Here is a 16983-nt window from a genome sequence, read left to right on the forward strand (position 1 = left end):
GTGGGACGCGCACACCCGCTGTGACATTCCGAACGACAGGCTTTGCTCACGTGTCCCCTCGCCCATGGGCCGGCCGGCCGCACGCTGTGCCCATGTGGGGCGCGCACAGGGGCGCCCGGGCCCGAGGGGCTCCCCGGGGCTGCTCAGCAGGAGCACCGCCTGGAGTGCAGGGCACCTGCCTCCCTGCGACTAGCCCGACCCAGACGAGGTGACGCACTCGGTGTCTGACACGTGTTAGGTAAGTGTGACAGAAAGGAGTCTAGTTCACCCATGACCTCCTTTTCGTGCACTGGACTCCCGGCCAGTGGGGGGAGGGGCGCGCGGCCTCCCCGGCCAGCGCATCTCACCTGCCTGGCACGGGGGAGCCCGGGCGAAACCACAGTGTCGCCTGTGAGTCACGGGCACCGTGCGACAGGCCGTCTGGCGGCAGAGCAGCAGGACCCAGGGCAACCTGAGCCGCCGGCCGTGCCCCTCGGGCTTCGTGTGCAGGCCTCTGTCCCCGGCTCCGCGGGCTGCAGACCCCTCAGCCTGCCCGCGCGGGTCAGAGTGCCCTGGCCGGCGGCGTCCCCCCCCCCCCCGCCCCCAGCACAAACGCCCACGGCAAGGGGAGGTCTCAGACGCCAGGAGAGCGGCGTGTCAAGCACCCCACACGCACGCCGCCGTGGAGAGCCAGGAAAACGCTTTATTCGGCTGCACTGCTGAGTCTCGGCGTCCGTCCGCAGCCTCCCCTGGGCGTGCCGCCGCGCTGGCGCTGGTGGGAGCACGCGGCAGGCGGCCGGCGGCAGCAGCAGGTCACCTCCCGAGTGCGAGCCCCCCGGGGCCAGCGGACCCTGCGCAGGCACAGGCACAGGCACACTGGCCGCGGGAGCACCACCGGCGGCCGAGTATCGTCGGGCCGGGCGCTCACAGACCGCTCTCCGGGGCCCCCTGTGCGACCTGCCCGCGCGGGCACTTGCCTGACTGCCGTCTCTGCAGCAGCCCCGAGATGCTGATGGGCGGCCTGGGGGCCAGGGCCGGGGGGCTGCCGAGACCGGACGAGCCCCCTCCTCCTGCTCTGCCTGTGGCCTGGGCGCCGAGACTCTGGGACGACCCCTGGCAGGGGCTCTGCAGAGGCGAAACCCTAGGAGTAAATTCAACAGACGGAATCACCGACGCCTCACTCACACGACCGGCACAGGACCGCTCACACGGGGGGTGCCTTTTAGCTTCAAAGGCCAAGTCCCCACTACCTGCGGGGGGGGACACGTGCAGAGCTCAGGCTGAGCCTCCCCCGAGGGCCACCTGCAGGCCCTGCGGGGACGGTGGCCTGTCACCAGGCCCGGGGTCTGCTCGGGGGTCTCGGAGCCGCAGCCCCCAGGCCAACCCCGTCCCTGCCCTTGCAGGTAGCTTGGAGGGGAGCGGTACACAGACGTGCCGCTCCGCCCCCTGGCCTCCAGAGACGGCGTAGAGCGGCCTGCGGACCCCGAGCTGTGCCCGTGGAGGGACGCCGCAGCCACCACAGGGCTCCGACAGGCCTCACCGACAGGCAGAAGGGCAGCAGCTGGAGTTCCGCGTCGGCTTCAAAGCAGCGGACTGCAAAGCGGCCTGCGCAGCGTCCTCTCAGAGTGCGAGGAAGCGGGAAGTGGGGGAAGGGCCGCAGCCAGGGGCGTTGAGGGAGGGGTTTTATCCCCGCTCCCCTCCCCCTTCCTCCCTCCCCTTGACGGGGCCAGGCTGTACCTGAGAGCCGGTGACACGCTGGGGCGACCTGGCGTCAGGCTGAGCGGCAGAGGGCCGGGGCAGAAGACGCTGCCTGTGGGGGTGGGGGTGGGGGACAGGGGACAGGGGACAGGGGGGCAGGGCAGGGGCGGGGCAGGGGGGCAGAGGCTGCCTGAGCTCCGCGGTCCCTGCCCATCCTGCCCGAGCCGAGCCCACCCGGCGGGAGCACCGTCTGCCCGCACGGCGGGGCCCAGGCCTCACACCCCAGCCTTCCCCTGTGTGCTCCCGGGACATTCACGCCTCCCGCCAGCGGGCAGCCCGACATGGGAGCCGGCACAGGGCTGCGCGGTCAGCTGAGGCTCAGGCCGCACTGGCCCTCGGGCCTCAGCCTCCACCGCCCGCAGCTGTCCGGGGGCAACAGCCCACACTCAGGAGGCGCTCAGCACCCGTCAAGGCCTGCGCTCAGAGGCTCCCCGCTCTGAGGAGGGCGGGGACAGCGGGGACCACGTGGGGTCCGGGAGGCGGTGTCTCACTCGCGCTCCACAGGAATCGGTGGGTTAACTTCAGGTCAACAGAGATGGGGAGCGTGAGGCCTGGGCAGGTCAACAACTGTCAGGGTGGCGAGGGCAGCGCTCTGAGGGCCCTGTGGCCGCCATGCGGGCGTCGGCCCTTGGCTGGGGGACCCCACGGGTTCGGGCTGAGCCGGGGGGCACGCAGGGTCTGCGCGAGAGTAGTGACTCAGCCTGCGGCTGGCGGTGGGCGGCACGGAGGCGGAACGCCGCCCGAGCGCCTCCCAGGAGCTCAGGGCGTGATGGGGTGGCGTCCCCCAGGGCCAGGACGCTGAGAGCCTCAGCCTGGGGCTCTGCTCGGGGAGGCAGGGCCGCCGGCTGCATCTCGGAAAGACCCCCTGACCCGCTCCCACAGCAAACGTGGCCTCTGGGAGGGGAGCCCCATTACCCGGAGGGCGGGGACTCCGTCTCCCCGCAGCCCCTGGCGTGTGGGCTGCTGCGCGTCACCTGCCCACAGGCAGGACGCCCAGGGCCGCTGTTCAGTGGGGAGGGTGACGGCCGGGCTCTCCCCATGGCAGGACCGGACGGACACAAGCAGACACTTCCCCGGGGGCCCGGCTGCAGGGGCCGACTCACCCATGCGCCCGTCCTGAGGGGGGCTGATCAGGGAGATCCTGGCCGGGCCGGCCACCAGCTCGGGCTGAGGACACAGAGAGGACACAGCGGGTGTCAGGGCACGGCGCCCTCCGCACCAGGAGCACAGGCCCGTCCGTGCCGCCGGTCCTGGAACGCAGCCCGTGGGGCGGGGAGTGCCCGCTGGGCACCCACAGCAGTGCATGGGCAAGGGACTCACTGGGCTCTTCTAAGAATTCCAGCACAGAGATAAAACAAACAGCGTTCTCGGCCAATGTCAGAAGTTTAAGACTCGTGAGTGAATCCTGATTTCCGGTGTAAAACTGTCTCCTGGACGCCGGGCGGCAGTGGCCAGGTGTGGGCTGGTGTGGGGTGTGTGGGGGCCAGGCTGGGCAGGGCCAGTGTCCTGGGCGCCCCCAGCCCTGGGATGGGAGTGACCGGCGGAGGCAGCTCCAGTCCCGCGGCCCCCCCTGCCCCGCGTGGGCCCGGCTGGGGTGTGGGCACACAGGTGCCACTCCTGGCCGCCATCTCCCCATCCCCACAGCCCATCCTGGCCTCCTTCCTGTGGCCCTGCACATGCCTGGCTCTGCCACCTGCCCAGACTCAGCCACCGCCACCTCAGTGGCTGTCCTCCCAGCTCCCGGCCCTGGTTCACCCAACCCAACGATTCTGAGCTCCACCAGCTCCGGGGCGGCCTCACTGCAGGGCGCCCTCTGCTGGCACCTCCTGGCCCTACCTCTGGCTCCCGGCCGCAGGCAAAGCCCTGACCTTGGGGGACCGAGATGTGTTCCCTGCCCCAGGCTCCCCCTGCGGCCACCCTGCGGCTCCCCCTGAGGCCCCGGGGTCCTCTCACGACGCCCACCTGCAGCCTGTCCTGCACGCCCTGCCCCGTGTGCCCGGTGCCGGCCAACCCCGAGCACCTGCGGCAGCCGGAGAAACCCGGCAGAGAGAAGTGTTTCCACGAGGTGAGGCCAGAGGCTACTCTGTCGGGTCAGAGTCCGCTCACCGCCTGCTCTCAGCCCGGCCTCCAACGGGAAGGGTTCGTGTTTGCAGGGTCAGACCCCGAGTCCTCTGCCTGGGGGAGAGCCCGGGAGCAGGTGAGGCGAAGCGGACTGAGAGCCCCGAGTGAGTGGGACAGCGGCCGTGGCCCGGGGCAGGACAGCCCAGCCAGCCGTGCGGGTCAGGGCCGGCGAGGGGCCAGGGGGTGCCAGGGTGCACGTGCGCCCGGACTGGGCCACGGGAGGGCCCCTTTTCTGGAGCACGTTTGGGGGTGTCTGTCTGGGCTGTACCCGGGAGTTGAAATGGGGCCGGCACAGGGGCCAGCCCACCATAGCCTGCACCCCACTTTTGTCCATGAAGCTTTACGGGGCGAGCTGCGCCCGCTGGCCTCCCCACCGTCAGGGGCGAGTTTCTGGGGCACAGGCCCTCGGGCCCCAAAGTCTCAGCTGCCGTCTCTCCCTGGGAAAACACTGCTGACCCCGGTCAGCGCCTCACTTGGGGAGTTAGAACAAACGGCTCCTTAAATGCTGGTCCCTCAGCTGCAGTGCCCACGGGGACACCCAGTCACATGCAAATCAGCTCAGCCTGTCCGCCCCTGACCTCTGCACCCAGGGAAACCCGGGGAAAGGCAGGCCGCACGTGGGCCGAGGCTGCGGCCCAGCCTGTGGGAAGCCTGGAGGTGGGGGGGCCCCTCAAGGGCTGCTGGTAGGGCTGGCAGGCAGGCGGGTGGGGTCTGGGGCGCGCCAGCGGAGGCAGACAGGAGTGCCGCCCTCTGGCAGGCCTGGAGGGCGAGGGGTGCGGGTGGCGGCTGGGCGTGGAGGCGGCACACTGGCCCGGCTGCTGAGGACCGAGCTGTCCCCTCCACTGGCTCCGTGCAGGGCCCCGTCCCCACCTCCTCCTCAGGCTCCTCCAGAGCCAGGTCCCCAGGGCCCCCGGAGTGAGCCCTGTCTCTCATTGGACGGCACCTCACCTGCCGCCGCCTCCTGCCTGCGAGCAGCAGGCCCCCGCCAGGCCCTGGAGCCGGGGGGCGAGTGCACCTGGGGAGAACGCACTTGGTCCGCTGTGGCCCTGCGCCCCACTCTGAGCGGCCTGCGTCCAGGACCGCACTCGGCCTGAGCTGGTCATGACAGGCTGGGCATGGCGGCCCCGCGTTCCGGGCCACACGTCCTCTGGTCTTGTTGTCTCGTGGGCAAGCCGTCCCCTCACATCACTGACCCCGCCCCCCGCAGGCTGTGGGGACGCATCCTGGACTCACTGGGCACCACGCCCACCGCTCAGGCTGCGGTGGGGGCACCGGGGCCGGCCTGGCCCCGCCTCCTGTGGCGGCCCCGCGGGGAGGGAATGGCCACCACGTGTGTCGACGCTGAGGAGCCCAGGGCCCTGGACAGCAGCAAACAGGTGACGCAGAGCGCAGACCACTCACCCTTCTCAGGGGGGTGGGCGTGAGGCCGACCTCCATGGGCTCCGCTCTGCGAACAGACGGCGGGACGTGCTCGCTGGGCCCGAGGCGTGCAGCAGCCGAGACACACGGGGCGCGCCGTGCCGCCGCCTCGCCCTTACACTCTCTCGGGGTGGCCCTCCGTGGCCACCGTCCGGCTCCTCCAGTCCTGCCTGACCTGACCTCCTGGGGCGCGGGCCCCGTCTCAGCGGCCTGTGCTAGCGCTTGCTGCCTGGCCCAGGCACTGCACACGGCCCGTGCGCAGGAGACGCCAGCTCCGTCACTGGCTGGCCCGGAGAACGACGGCGACGCGTCACCGGGGCTCCCCGCCCCCACCCCGGGGGGAAAAGGCTTGGGGGGAGGGAACCGACCGCTTCCTCACTTCCCGGCTGCACGCTCAGCGCTGGGGCCCGGCCACCAGCGGACACGGGGCTGGGGTGCCCCCGGGGCCTTCTGGGCTGCGCGTGGACCCAGCTCCCGGCATTCCAAGAAAAACGGGTGGGGGAGGGACACTCTGCAGGGAGCGGCAGCCGGGGGTGGGGCGGGGTCCCGGTGGGGCCCCCAGCAGGGTCACCCCCTCTTGTCCTGTCCCTGTGCTGACTTGCATCCGAGCTGCCCGGATGGGGGACAGGGCCCAGCCCGAGCCGCATGGCCACTCCGACACCAGCCACGAGGCCACGGGGACGGAGCTGTGACTGGCCCACACCCCTGACTGCCAAGGGAGAACTGGGGGGCAGTGCGCTCCTGGGGGCTGTGTTAGGGGCCACTCAGCTCCAGACTTTGGGGCCGTGGGGGGGTGAAGGGACAGCAGGAGGAACGGAAGCGTAGGATGTCCAAGGACGGGTACGACCTGTGAGTGTTGCCCGGCGACTGTCACGGACCACCGCCCTGCTCCGTGGGCACACACACCTTCCAGCCACGGCGCTGCCGGTGCGCAGGAGCAGCGGGGCGCCGGGAGTCGCTGACGGAGCTGCGACAGAGCACCGCATGTCAGCACGTGCGTGCCCCGGGCACCGTCCTGGGGCCTGCGCCCTGGCCGGCGTGCCGCCACTTACTTGAGACCGGATTCTGCGTCACGCTGAAAGCTGCGTGCTGGGACGGTCTCAGGCTGAACAGACGGAAAAAGGTCCTGAGTGACCCATACACGCGCACTCCCAGTCCACTCGTGCCCTCGCTCCGACGGGCAGGGCCGCACAGGGACAGTGTCTCGGCCCCGCACCGGGGGGACCCGCCCGCCGGGACGCACCTCCAGGAAGCAGCCCGAGGTGGCGACGGCTGGCAGACACGGGCCGAGCCGGGACCAGTGTCACCAGCTCCATCTGCGGCCCGCCCCAGGGGGCGCTGGGCGGGCCCCCCCCCCACGCCCCCAGCTGGACAGCAGCCCCTCAGGACCGTCGCTCTACGACCTTAGATGGACGTGCGCGGACTGGTGGACAGGCCGGTGGCCCGCGCGCACCTGCCAGAGCTGCTCCTCCCCAGCGGGGCGCTGCCTCTGCCCCCGCCCCACCCCGCCCCGGGAACCACCTCCTCTCCTCGCCGCCGCTCCTTCCCCGGCTGCTGCCGCCGCCTCTCTGGCAGAAGCTTCTGGGAAGGACGTGCCCTCTCTGGCCCCTGGTGAGGACCGCGGGCTCGGGGGCGGCGAGCGGACCCACCTCTGCAGCTGCTCCACGCGCAGCGCGGACTCCCTGAGGGACTCCTCCAGCCTGGCGATCTGACACAGCGCAGGGCCTCCGGTGACCAGCCTGGCCGCGCCAGGGCCCCGTGCGGAGACGGCACGCGGACCTGCCAATTCTCCCTGCCTGCGTCGGAGCGTGAGCCCCGTGGGAGCTGGCTGGGCGCCCGGGGCCGGGGGACAGACAGGGCTGGGCCGGGTGCAGCAGGCTGGACAGTTCTGCGGACACTGCCCACAGGGCCGGGGCTGGGGCTGGGGCTGGGCAGGGATTGGACTCCTCTGGCCCATCTCCGTGCAGACCCTTGCAGGGCCAGCCTGGGGCACACGAGGAAGGGAGACGGCAGGAAGCACCAAGCACGCGCCAGCCGACCGGGCCTCAGGGGCTGTGACACCCACACAGGGAGGTGGTGGGGGCCCCAGGACATACCAGGGGGCTTCCACACTCAAGGAGGTGGCCGCAGGACACGTGGCTTTGAAACCAGGCCCTTACCCTCGTTACTCTATGACCTTCAAAGGTGTTTTTTTTTTAATGTTTTATTTATTTTTAGAAAGGGGAAGGGAGGGAGAAAGAGAGGGAGAGAAACATCAGTGTGTGGTTGTCTCTCATGTGCCCCCTGCTGGGGACCCGGCCCGCAACCCAGGCACGTGCCCCGACTGGGAATCGAACTGTGAAACCTTTGGTTTGTAGGCCAGTGCTCAATCCACTGAGCCACACCAGCCGGGGCAAAGGTTTTTTTTCTTCAAAGACTTTTACGAAAACAAACACGATGGTGTGAACGATGGAACGGAGAAGGGTCTGAGCTGCTCTGCCGGCCCCAACATCACTCCCTGCCGGGTGCGGAGGGTCCTTGCCGTGTGGCCCGTGCACATGGCCCATGTCCCCGGGGTTGCAGCCCCAGGTACACCAGGCCCACCTTGCTCCTTGCCCTTTGCCCCCCCAGCCCCCGGCCAGTTGCTCCGGGCTCTCCCGCCGCCACCGCCCCCCAGTCTAGTGTCCACCGTCCCTGCAGGGGTCTCAGCCCGAGTCGGCCGAAGCGCCCACGGACGACCGCTCCCCCCGAAGCCCCCCTTTCCCTCATTCAGCGCAGACGCCGAGGAAGGAGGGTGTTTGTCAGGCAAACCAGCAGGCGTTTCCTGCGTCCCCTGTGAGGGTCTGCGGGGCTCTTGGGGCTGCTGTGCACGGAGAGCTCTCCCCCGGCGTCTGGGGGACGCCGTGACGTGGCGCACGGGCACCGCCAGCAGGCCGAGGGTCTGCAGGCTGACACCCTCCGGCCCCTCCCCCCGCCCTCTGCTCTGAGACGTGGCGGCGACAGGTCGGCGTCTGACAGGAAGCCAGACGGCCGTCGCGTGAGGGCGCGAGGGGACAGGCTTACCTTCTCCCTGTGGAAGGCCGCCAGTCTCCTCCTGTGTCTCTCCTGGAACTCTGAGACCTGGGAGGGGAGCACACGGCCCTTGCGGCTGACGGAGGCGCAGGGCGGCGCCGTGCACCCCCCGGACACGCCCTGCCCGCCCGCCTGCCCGGACACGGCGCCGCCCGTGCCCGCACACACCACGGGCCGGGCGCAGTCCTGGCGGGAATGCAGCCGGCGCGCTCGCACCCGGGGAGCGTGTGGCGCTGCAGGAGGCGGACACTCCAGGCGCCGCCGCCCTCCCGGGCGCCACGGCCCCGGGGGCCAACCGCAGTGCGCTGTCCCTTTGGCAACGCGACTGGATCGTCACGGCTTCCTGACCACACGGCACCGACGGGAAACCCCCGGACACTGCCACGCAGACCAGGGCCGGCAGGCAGGACGGGCCCAGGTGGAGGGGATGAGAGCTGCCCAGCGCCAGCCGCCGCACTGGGCTCCCGGCTGCGTCTCTGCTCTTCCCGCGAGCCCACCTCGCAGGAGTCACCGAGCTGCGCCGGCTGGCTCAGGGTGGGGGCAGTGGAGGTCTCAGACAAGGAGGTGAGAAGGCCCCTCCGCACCCCGGAGCAGGGCCAGCCCCCGTGGCCTCCCCCGCCGCCACGGCCACGGCCACCTCAGCGGACACGACTGTGTGGGAGCGGCTGGCAGCCCCTCACGGGCCCCAGCCCCCCAGGCTCCCGCATCTCCTGAGGAGTCCAGAGGGTCGGCGGATGCAGGGCCCAGGGCTGGCTCTGCACCCTTGAAGTCGCGGAGGACCCCACCGAGCTCAGCCTGGGTGGTCCCAGCCGTCCACGTGCACCCCACTAGAACGGAGTGCTGAGAGACGTTTAAGGCACCCGTCCCTTCAAAAGAACGATAATAAGCCCAGTGTGTTTGCATCAGCAGGGAGCTGCAGTCCCTCCTGCCCCGAGGCCTCTCTGGAAACGCCCTTCAGCACCGGGACCCGTGAGGACCAGGCAAGCACCCTGACCGGACAGCACCTCCTCTTAGCAGCAGCCTGGGACGGCACGGAAGGGAAGCGAACGGCACCGTCGAAGTGAAGACGGCGCAGGGGCAGGAAGCTCCCACCGACCCCACCCCGGGCCCCTGGGGCCTGCTCTCCGGGGCGAGGGGCCGGGCCCTGGGCCCTCAGAGCACCGGCTGCCGAGGCCGGTGTGCGCATGCACACTCACCTGGCTGGTCTCCTTGGAGTACTTCCTGCACAGGCTGTCCACGCCCATGAAGAGCGCCTGGATGCCCGAGTCCGTCTGGAAGAGAGCGAACGGCCGTCCCCTGTGCTGCCCGGGGCGCGCTCACGGCCACGAGTGCACAGCAAACCGCAGATCCAGAATGACCCGCGGGGGCGCGTGGGGCCGGTTCTCCCCTGACCCCTGCCCCGCACAGGGCTGCGGGATGAGGGCCGTGCCACCGCCTCCAAGGACAGCGGGGCAGCGTGCCCTGCAGCTGATGGAGCTCCCGGGGCCACATGTCCCCATCTGTCAGGCGGGGCCCGAGCCTGCTCGGAAGGGCTGCCACGACGGGAGAGGAGCCCCGGGTGAAGGCCCAGCTCAAGCACGAGGTGTCTGAGGAAAAGCAGGGCTTCCCACGCAGCGTCAGCCCTCTCCTAGACCCTGTGCGGACATGGCCGGCCCTGCCCCCGCCCCCACCGCCCCGGACCACAGCAGCACCCACAGCAACCGCCACCCTGGGGCACAGACACGGGCAGAGCTGCCCGGAACCAGGCACAGAACAGCGATGGACTCAGCCGGGCCCTGGGTACGGACCGCCCCACTCGGACGACGTCCCTCCCCCCGTGCTCCCTCCTCAGCCGGGTCTCTGCTTCACAACCACCAGCAAGACACAGGCATGAAAGTGGGAACCTGAGCCCTTCCACTTAAACTGCTCCCCAAATTCCTCTGAATGACAGTAAAACTGGGCTTAGGGAGGAAACTGGATCAAGGGGGAACTGGAAAGTGGCCCTGGAAGGCAGCGCCCCAGAGGGGCTCCTGGGGGACAGGCAGAGCGCTGCAGCAGGCCCAGCCCTCCGGGGGGGCCGGGCGAGGGGGCTCCAGGATCCACTTCCGAACCTTGGAGGGAGAGCACGCAGGCCATCTGGACGGCAGGGTCCAGGACCCGGCCTCCGCACACCTCCAGCAGTGTGGACTGTGGACGGGGGCCGGGGGGCCAGGTCCCCGCGAGCCCTGCTGGGCACCAACTCAACCTGCCACCTGGCCCACCGCCGCACAGCTCAGAGCCTGCTGCTCCCGGTGGGCAAGAGGCGGAGGCAGCGCCTCCCCGAGGGCCGGGGAGCCCAGAGCACAGGACACGGGAGAGCGCCCCCACAGAGTGGGGCTGGCCTGGGAGGCAGCAAAGGTTCCGCACGGGCTGCCCCTCCCACAGACACCTGAACCAGGACGAGTGGCCCCACTGCAGAAGGGAAGCCACTGGGAACGCCGCCCCTGGTGAAGCGAGACCCACAGCCTCTGTGAGGGCAGTCATTCTGCACGGGAGAGACCCCGGTGGACAGAGACGGGAGCCCTCGCTCTGCGTGGACAGAGGCCCTGGGTAGGACTGGGAGTATCCGAAGCAGAGTGGCCAAGGGCCTCCACCCCAGTAACTGAGCCCCTGGGTAGGCTGTGGAGTCTCCCTGCAGCTCAGTGGGGCACTCACTACGGGGCAGACAGGCCGTGAAGAGCCAGGGGGAAGCAGGGAGCAACGCTACCCGAGTGAGACAGCCAGCATGAGCCCCAGCGGGAGACTTCCACCCCCCGTGGAACCCTGCCTCGCAGTGAGGGCCAATGAGGGCGCACAGAGGCGTCTGGGGGACGGCCACCGGCAGACCTCACTGGAGGATGAGACAAAAGGAGCTCCCCGGGGCTGAACGTGACCCTCGGGGCGGCAGGGAGACAGGGGACAGGTGAAAAGCAGAGGAAATGGGACTGTGGGAACCGAGGCAAGAATGTCGGTGCGGTTTCCTTTCTGTTCGGAGAGAGGGAGACGCAAGCACAGCACTGGGAGTGGGCGGGCGGGCGGCGGGGTGGGGTGTGGGGGTGGAGTCAAAGCACTGGAGGTGGGGAGGGGTGGGGCCGCAAAGGCAAGGCGAGCCCGGGGCTGCGGCCACGAGAGCCACCTCGCACCCGAGCTTCCTGGAGCTGAGTTGCTGCCTGAGTTCAGATCGTGGAGAACTCGCTGAGTTACACACGTTTTATTTGTGCGTTTCCTGCATTATACTTCAATAAAAGTTAGCGACATTGATCATTAAAATCCCCAAATGTTTCTAAGTCAGTCGACGTACACATGGGCTGCAGGACTGACCGAGAAGAAGTTGGAAATCACTGTGAAGCGAAGACAAGGAGAACGCACCGCAGGCGAGGGAGAGCACGGAGGGAGAGCAACGCCCGCCCATGACGCCGACTCGAGGAAGGAAAGGTCGGCCGCGGACACCGAGGGCCCGTCTTAGAGAACCACCTGAACCAAAGGGAAACAGAAGGCAAAGGGGCAGGGAGAACTCACAGAACAGAGAGGAACAGTGAGATAAAGGTAAACAGAGCCAAAGTCAGCTCTTTGAAACTACTGACGGAAGTCCACAAACACTCGCCCTGCCCGTCGCGGCTCAGCAGGTTGGTACTGCCCTGCAAGTGGAGAGATCGCCGGTTCGATTCCCAGCCGGGCCACACACCTGGCTGTGGGCCAGGTCGCTGGTTGGGGGTTTGTGAGAGGCAGCGATGAATGTATCTCTCCCTCCCTTACCCTCTCTCTAAGAATACATGAAGAACGTATTTTTAAAAAGTCAATAAACGCCCTGGCTGGCGTAGCTCAGTGGATTGAGCGCGGGCTGCGAACCAAAGCATCGCAGGTTCGATTCCCAGTCAGGGCACATGCCTGGGTTGCAGGCCACGGCCCCCAGCAACCGCACATTCCTGTTTCTCTCTCTCTCTCTCTCTCCCCCTTCCCTCTCTAAAAATAAATAAATAAAATCTTTTTAAAAAGTCAATAAACACTTGACAAGACTGTTCAAGAAAAAAGAGAGAGAAGGCACAATAACCACTAGAAAAACGAACTTCGTACAGATCTCACCGACACTGAGAACAACGGGGACGTCCGAAAATCCAGACAAAGGGCACAAATTCCTAGAAAACATGGCCTCCGTAGGCTGGCCGGGCAAGAACGAGGAACACCGGGCAGTCGCAAATCTCCCGGAGAAATTAAACCCCTTGCTGAATACCTTCCCACCACAACCCTTCTAGGTCCAGCCGGTGTCACCTGTGAGTTCCACCACACGTTCTGCGAATGACCCCCGCCTCCCGGGGCGGGGATGAGGCCCACACCGCCCCCGAAGAGAGGGGCCCACAGCCCGGTCCCACGCGGGCTCCGGCCAAAACCTGTAGCTCAGCTGGACACGCGCTGGGCCGCCTCACCCCGCTCGGGTTCACTCCTGGAAACGAGAGTGGGCTTAGAATTCTGAAGACGGATGCGATTCACCACATTCGCAAAACAAAGGAGAAAGTCGGACGATCATCTCACCAGCGACAGAAAAGCCACTTGATGGGGTCCAGCGCCACTCCCGACACACAGCCCGCAGTCAAAACCCTGCAGCGCACACCACACCCCCCTGGGAACCCCGCCACCAGCCCGGAGATCGTGGCCGCCGTCCCTGCGCCACACGGTGCCCGCGTCCGGGCCGCGCAGCAGCAGAGAGAGAGGCGATCGTTCCGAGCCCAGGCGCCCGTGCGGAGTCTGGAAAAACCCACGGCCCAGCCAACAGAGTCACCGGGCGAACTTAGCGAGGCCGCCGCCCAAGTCGCGGGCGGAAGCCAGTCGCATCTCTCACACCCGCGACGGGCACTGGGGAGGGGAAGTGAAACTCCCTGCGGCAGCAGCCCAGACTGTCACCCGGGCACCGCCTCAGTCCCCGAGGCCGGGGCACACCCCAGTAAGTGGGGGCGTGAGCCAGGCTCACACAGACACCAACCTGACCCGAACTGCTGATTTTCCGCGTGGGAGCGGACCGTGATCGCGAAGCCGGTGCGGCGCGCCCAGGCTAACGGGCGCTCTCTGCTGCGGCAGCTCCCCAGCCTCGGGGGCCCGAGGGGGCGTTTGTCTTGCCGGCGCTCAGGGGCGGCCTCCCAGGGGATCCAGCCTGCGGCCAGCAGCTCTGCTGGGGTGGGTCCTCAGCACCCAGCTGGTGGAGGGGAGCGGGGCTGAAGGCTGTCTGGGAGGCTGTGCTGGGGGCCAGGCCTGGGCTGGCCTTTCTCGTGGGAGGCCGGTGGGGACACTGTGAGCTGGGTGCCCAGGAGGAGAGGGAGGGGGACTGAAGACAGCCCCCCACCTGGGCCTGCCATCCCTAGTTGCTGGTGTCCACTTGTCTCTTCCACTGCACAGAAAAGCCACCCTCCACCCGTGGAACATCCCAAATGCCCCTGTCACTGCGTCCACACCACAGCCCAGGGCCTTGGGTGGTCCTCTCTCTTACACCCATGAACGCAGCCAGCCCCCACCATGACCAGAGTCTACCGGAGCGGCGGGGTCGCAACCCTGGCAGCACGAGCACAGGTGGGAGGGTGCAGCAGTCAGGAGGACCCTGCAAGCTGGTGTCCTGGGACTCCCGCCCCGGGCCGTCTTGATTAGGCTGGCCTTTGCCATCCAGGGGAACCTTCTGGCCCACCCCCCTCCCGCCCCCGGTTCTGCCCGCTGGTTCTTCCTTGTCTGTGGCTCCCCAAGGCCATAGGTGAAGTGGGTGTGAGAAAGTGTATCCGGGTCACCCCCAGACCTTCTCAGAGGTCACCTTTGTCCAGAAGCACCCGGCTCCTCCTCCTGTGGGCACCTCCCCCCTCACCGCAGCCATCCTACCCGCCTGTGTCTGTGGAGAGCCAGCCAGTCCTGGCCTGGGCGGCACCCTCTGCCTGCCCAGCACCTGCACAGGAGGCTCGTCCCAGCCCCCAGGCTCCCGCCACAACTGTCCTGTTCCCTTGCCACCCGCCACCTGACAGGTGAGGTGGTGTGACACTTTGTAATGATGCACAGATCAACAAACACATGTATGTCACACGGTGGCTATGCTGTGCAGCAACAGGAGTGGGTGCAGGCAGCGGAAGCAGTAGAAGGGCACTTCCCAAGCACGACCTGGGAGACCGGCTTAGCCTGTCACAAGGTGCTTTGTTTCAGTGAAGGAAAACCACTCAGGATAAGAGCTGCCAGGGGTGCTGAGTTTAGCAAGGGTTGTTAAGTGTTGTTTTGTGAAACTTTCCTCATGCGTGTGCACACGCACATATGCACACACATGCAAATGCACACGCTGTGCCCAAAGGCTGAAGCAGCCACTGCCACACAGAACCAGGGCAGAGATGAGGGCCTGGCTCCAGGTGCAGCGACGGGCCCGAGTTGCTGGCTTGGGGCCAGGCATCCACCAGAGGCCAGGCCACAGCCGTGGGCAGGGCAGGCCCGAGTTTTACTCCTGGAAAGCTGGGACCTGTGACCTGTGTTTGCGCAGATTCCTCGGGCTGCAGGTGTCCCATTCTAGAAATTCATGCTACGTAAGTATTCTGACAAGTATGCAGTGATACTGTTTAAAAATGTTCACTGTAAGGTTGTTTGAAATAGTGTAAAACTGAAAAAAAAAAAAACCCAAAAAAACCAACAACCCCAAAGGTTTACCAGACAGAAACATCGAAAGGCCATGCAGTCATCTGTAGAGAGTGTGGCTGTGCCCCTAAATATGTCCACCGAGAAGACACCATTTTTGTGAGAAGACAAATCACAGCAGCCACGCAGAGCAGGGGCTCCACTCCCAGCTGCTGTCTTTGGGAAACAGCATGGGGGGACTTCCACACCCTCCACCGGGAGCCTCTGTATTCTCTGCATGACGTGTACCTTTGTTCTATATTTGTAATCAGGAAAAGCAATTGTTAGAGATTAAAACGTCTGATCAAATACACGTCTCGGAGCCTAAGTGTAACGAGAACAATTATTTGTAACCAAATTTAAATCAAACAGGTTAAACTGATGTACTTTATAGAAAGAACAAAAGGCACTCTTTTAAGCTATTGCAATAGCAATCAACTCTAAACCTACTTTTCTCTGACCCTCTTAACTGGGAAGACCCTGAACTCTATCACCTTCTTAAGGAGCTTGTATTGTACTGAAGAAATCTATTCAACACAGTTTCATTTTCAGGAACATGGGCAGCAAACTTACAGGTAAGCCAATCTACAGTTAAAAAAGTTGCATGAGGTATTCGAAACCAAATTCTAATTGTACTTTCACTACTCAGAAATCCTGTGAGCTCTTCCAGTTAACCTAACAAAATGAAAGAAACTTTTAGATACCACAAATGTCCAAAAATTGAGTCTCAAATTTAAAAAGAAACACTGTGATCAATATTCAGATGCTACAGACTTCAACTTACATCTTTTGAAAGCAAAACTGTACGGCAAGGAACTTTACAAATCAAGCATTCATCCTTTTTACCTAAAAAAAGAAAAACACATGTTATGTTATTGTGAGGAGTGCTTTTAGATGTGTAAATACAGACTTTGGATTGTAGCAATTCTTCAAAAATATACCGGATGACAGCACCTTCAAACAGTGGCGGAGACCGTGGGTATGGATAGAGTTGAAACGACTCATACTGTAATTCCTTTTAGGATTCATACTAAAATTCTTTTTTTTTTCCTGTTTTGCAAATATGCCCCCAAACAGTGACCATAATCAGTAATACTTAGGCTTGTCTATCCCAGATATTTCTTGTACTCAATTTTATGCCAGTATCTTAGTTTGCGAATAGCTCCTCCCGCCCCACCTAACAGGCAAAATAAGTCTTGCTCTACGCTCTCGGCCTCACTTCTGCAACACCAGGGGCAGCTCGCACCGGCTCTCTGGATTCGTGTTTCCTAGGCATGCACTGAGCTCCTGCTACCTGTACGGCAGCCCCTAAAGGTGAGAGGTTCGTGTGCCCCACCTGCTGGCGGCAGGCTCACGCTCCGCCCTCCTCCGGTCTTTGCCCCAAATCCAGGGACCCTAGCACCTATTGCGCCCTGCCCCCCCGCCCCGAAATGCCGGCTCCCCCTGCACGTGGCCGGCGCTAACATCAGCCTGCACCTCCTCGCCTGCGTGTGCAGCCGGAGCGCGGGTGTCCTAGGCCACGCGGGGCCCAGCGCGGCCAGCCGGCCCGAGGTCCCGCCCCGCCCCACCTCCCCCGCCAGCTCTGCTTCCTCACCCAAGGCGCGGCAGCCCTGCGTCCCTTGTCGCCAGGGCTGCACACCCGGCACAAATCCAGCCGCCGCTGTCCCCTGTCCTGGTCCCCACGCCGAGAGACCTAGGCCATCGCCCGGCTGAGACGCGGATCCCCAGGCCCTCGGCGCTGCAGCCGTGCGGGCACGCCCCATTCTTGCTGGGTGTCCCCTCATTCCTCCCTCAGGGTTCGTGCAGACCGAGCAGGGAGGGGCCCCAGCTGTGGCCGGTCTCAGCGTCCCGGCCCGTCCGCGTCCTCTCCGTCCTCGGGCACGGCCCGCTCGCCACCCCCAGACCCCCGGCGCCCCGCCCACCTCTGCTCAGGCACCCGTCGCAGTACACGTGGCCGCAGCTGGTCAGGCTGAAGCGCGCGGTCCGCGAGGGCGGCTGGAAACAGCGATTGCAGAACACCCAGCTGGCCAT

At 65.8% G+C, this 16983-nt stretch overlaps 1 protein-coding gene across 1 annotated transcript; it reads right to left on the reverse strand.

Annotated features, from left to right (window-relative positions):
• Window positions 1–662: 662 nt before the first annotated feature.
• RNF212 (ring finger protein 212) lies at window positions 663–16983 on the reverse strand. Its single transcript, XM_045834570.1, has 11 exons — window positions 16875–16983; window positions 15737–15798; window positions 9525–9599; window positions 8320–8376; window positions 6927–6985; window positions 6330–6382; window positions 6125–6244; window positions 2841–2904; window positions 1717–1789; window positions 957–1120; window positions 663–830 (listed from the first exon to the last, which is right to left on the reverse strand). Exons 1-11 carry the CDS (start codon window positions 16981–16983, stop codon window positions 683–685), a joined length of 984 nt encoding a protein of 327 aa, XP_045690526.1. The 3' UTR covers window positions 663–682.

This window comes from Phyllostomus hastatus, unplaced genomic scaffold (assembly GCF_019186645.2).
Source record: "Phyllostomus hastatus isolate PE091 unplaced genomic scaffold, TTU_PhHast_1.1 phas_contig_196, whole genome shotgun sequence".
NCBI lineage: Eukaryota > Metazoa > Chordata > Mammalia > Chiroptera > Phyllostomidae > Phyllostomus > Phyllostomus hastatus.

What these genes read in the sequence shown, in the direction of transcription:
- RNF212 (XM_045834570.1), bottom strand. Translation starts at nt 16,983, where the DNA reads ATGGCCAGCTGGGTGTTCTGCAATCGCTGTTTCCAGCCGCCCTCGCGG. An exon ending in CGCGTGGAGCAGCTGCAGAG is followed by an intron (nt 6,383 to 6,926) that starts GTGGGTCCGCTC and finishes CCGTCTGTTCAG; the next exon opens with CCTGAGACCGTCCCAGCACG. An exon ending in TCGCCGGGCAACACTCACAG is followed by an intron (nt 2,905 to 6,124) that starts GTCGTACCCGTC and finishes CTGTGTCCTCAG; the next exon opens with CCCGAGCTGGTGGCCGGCCC.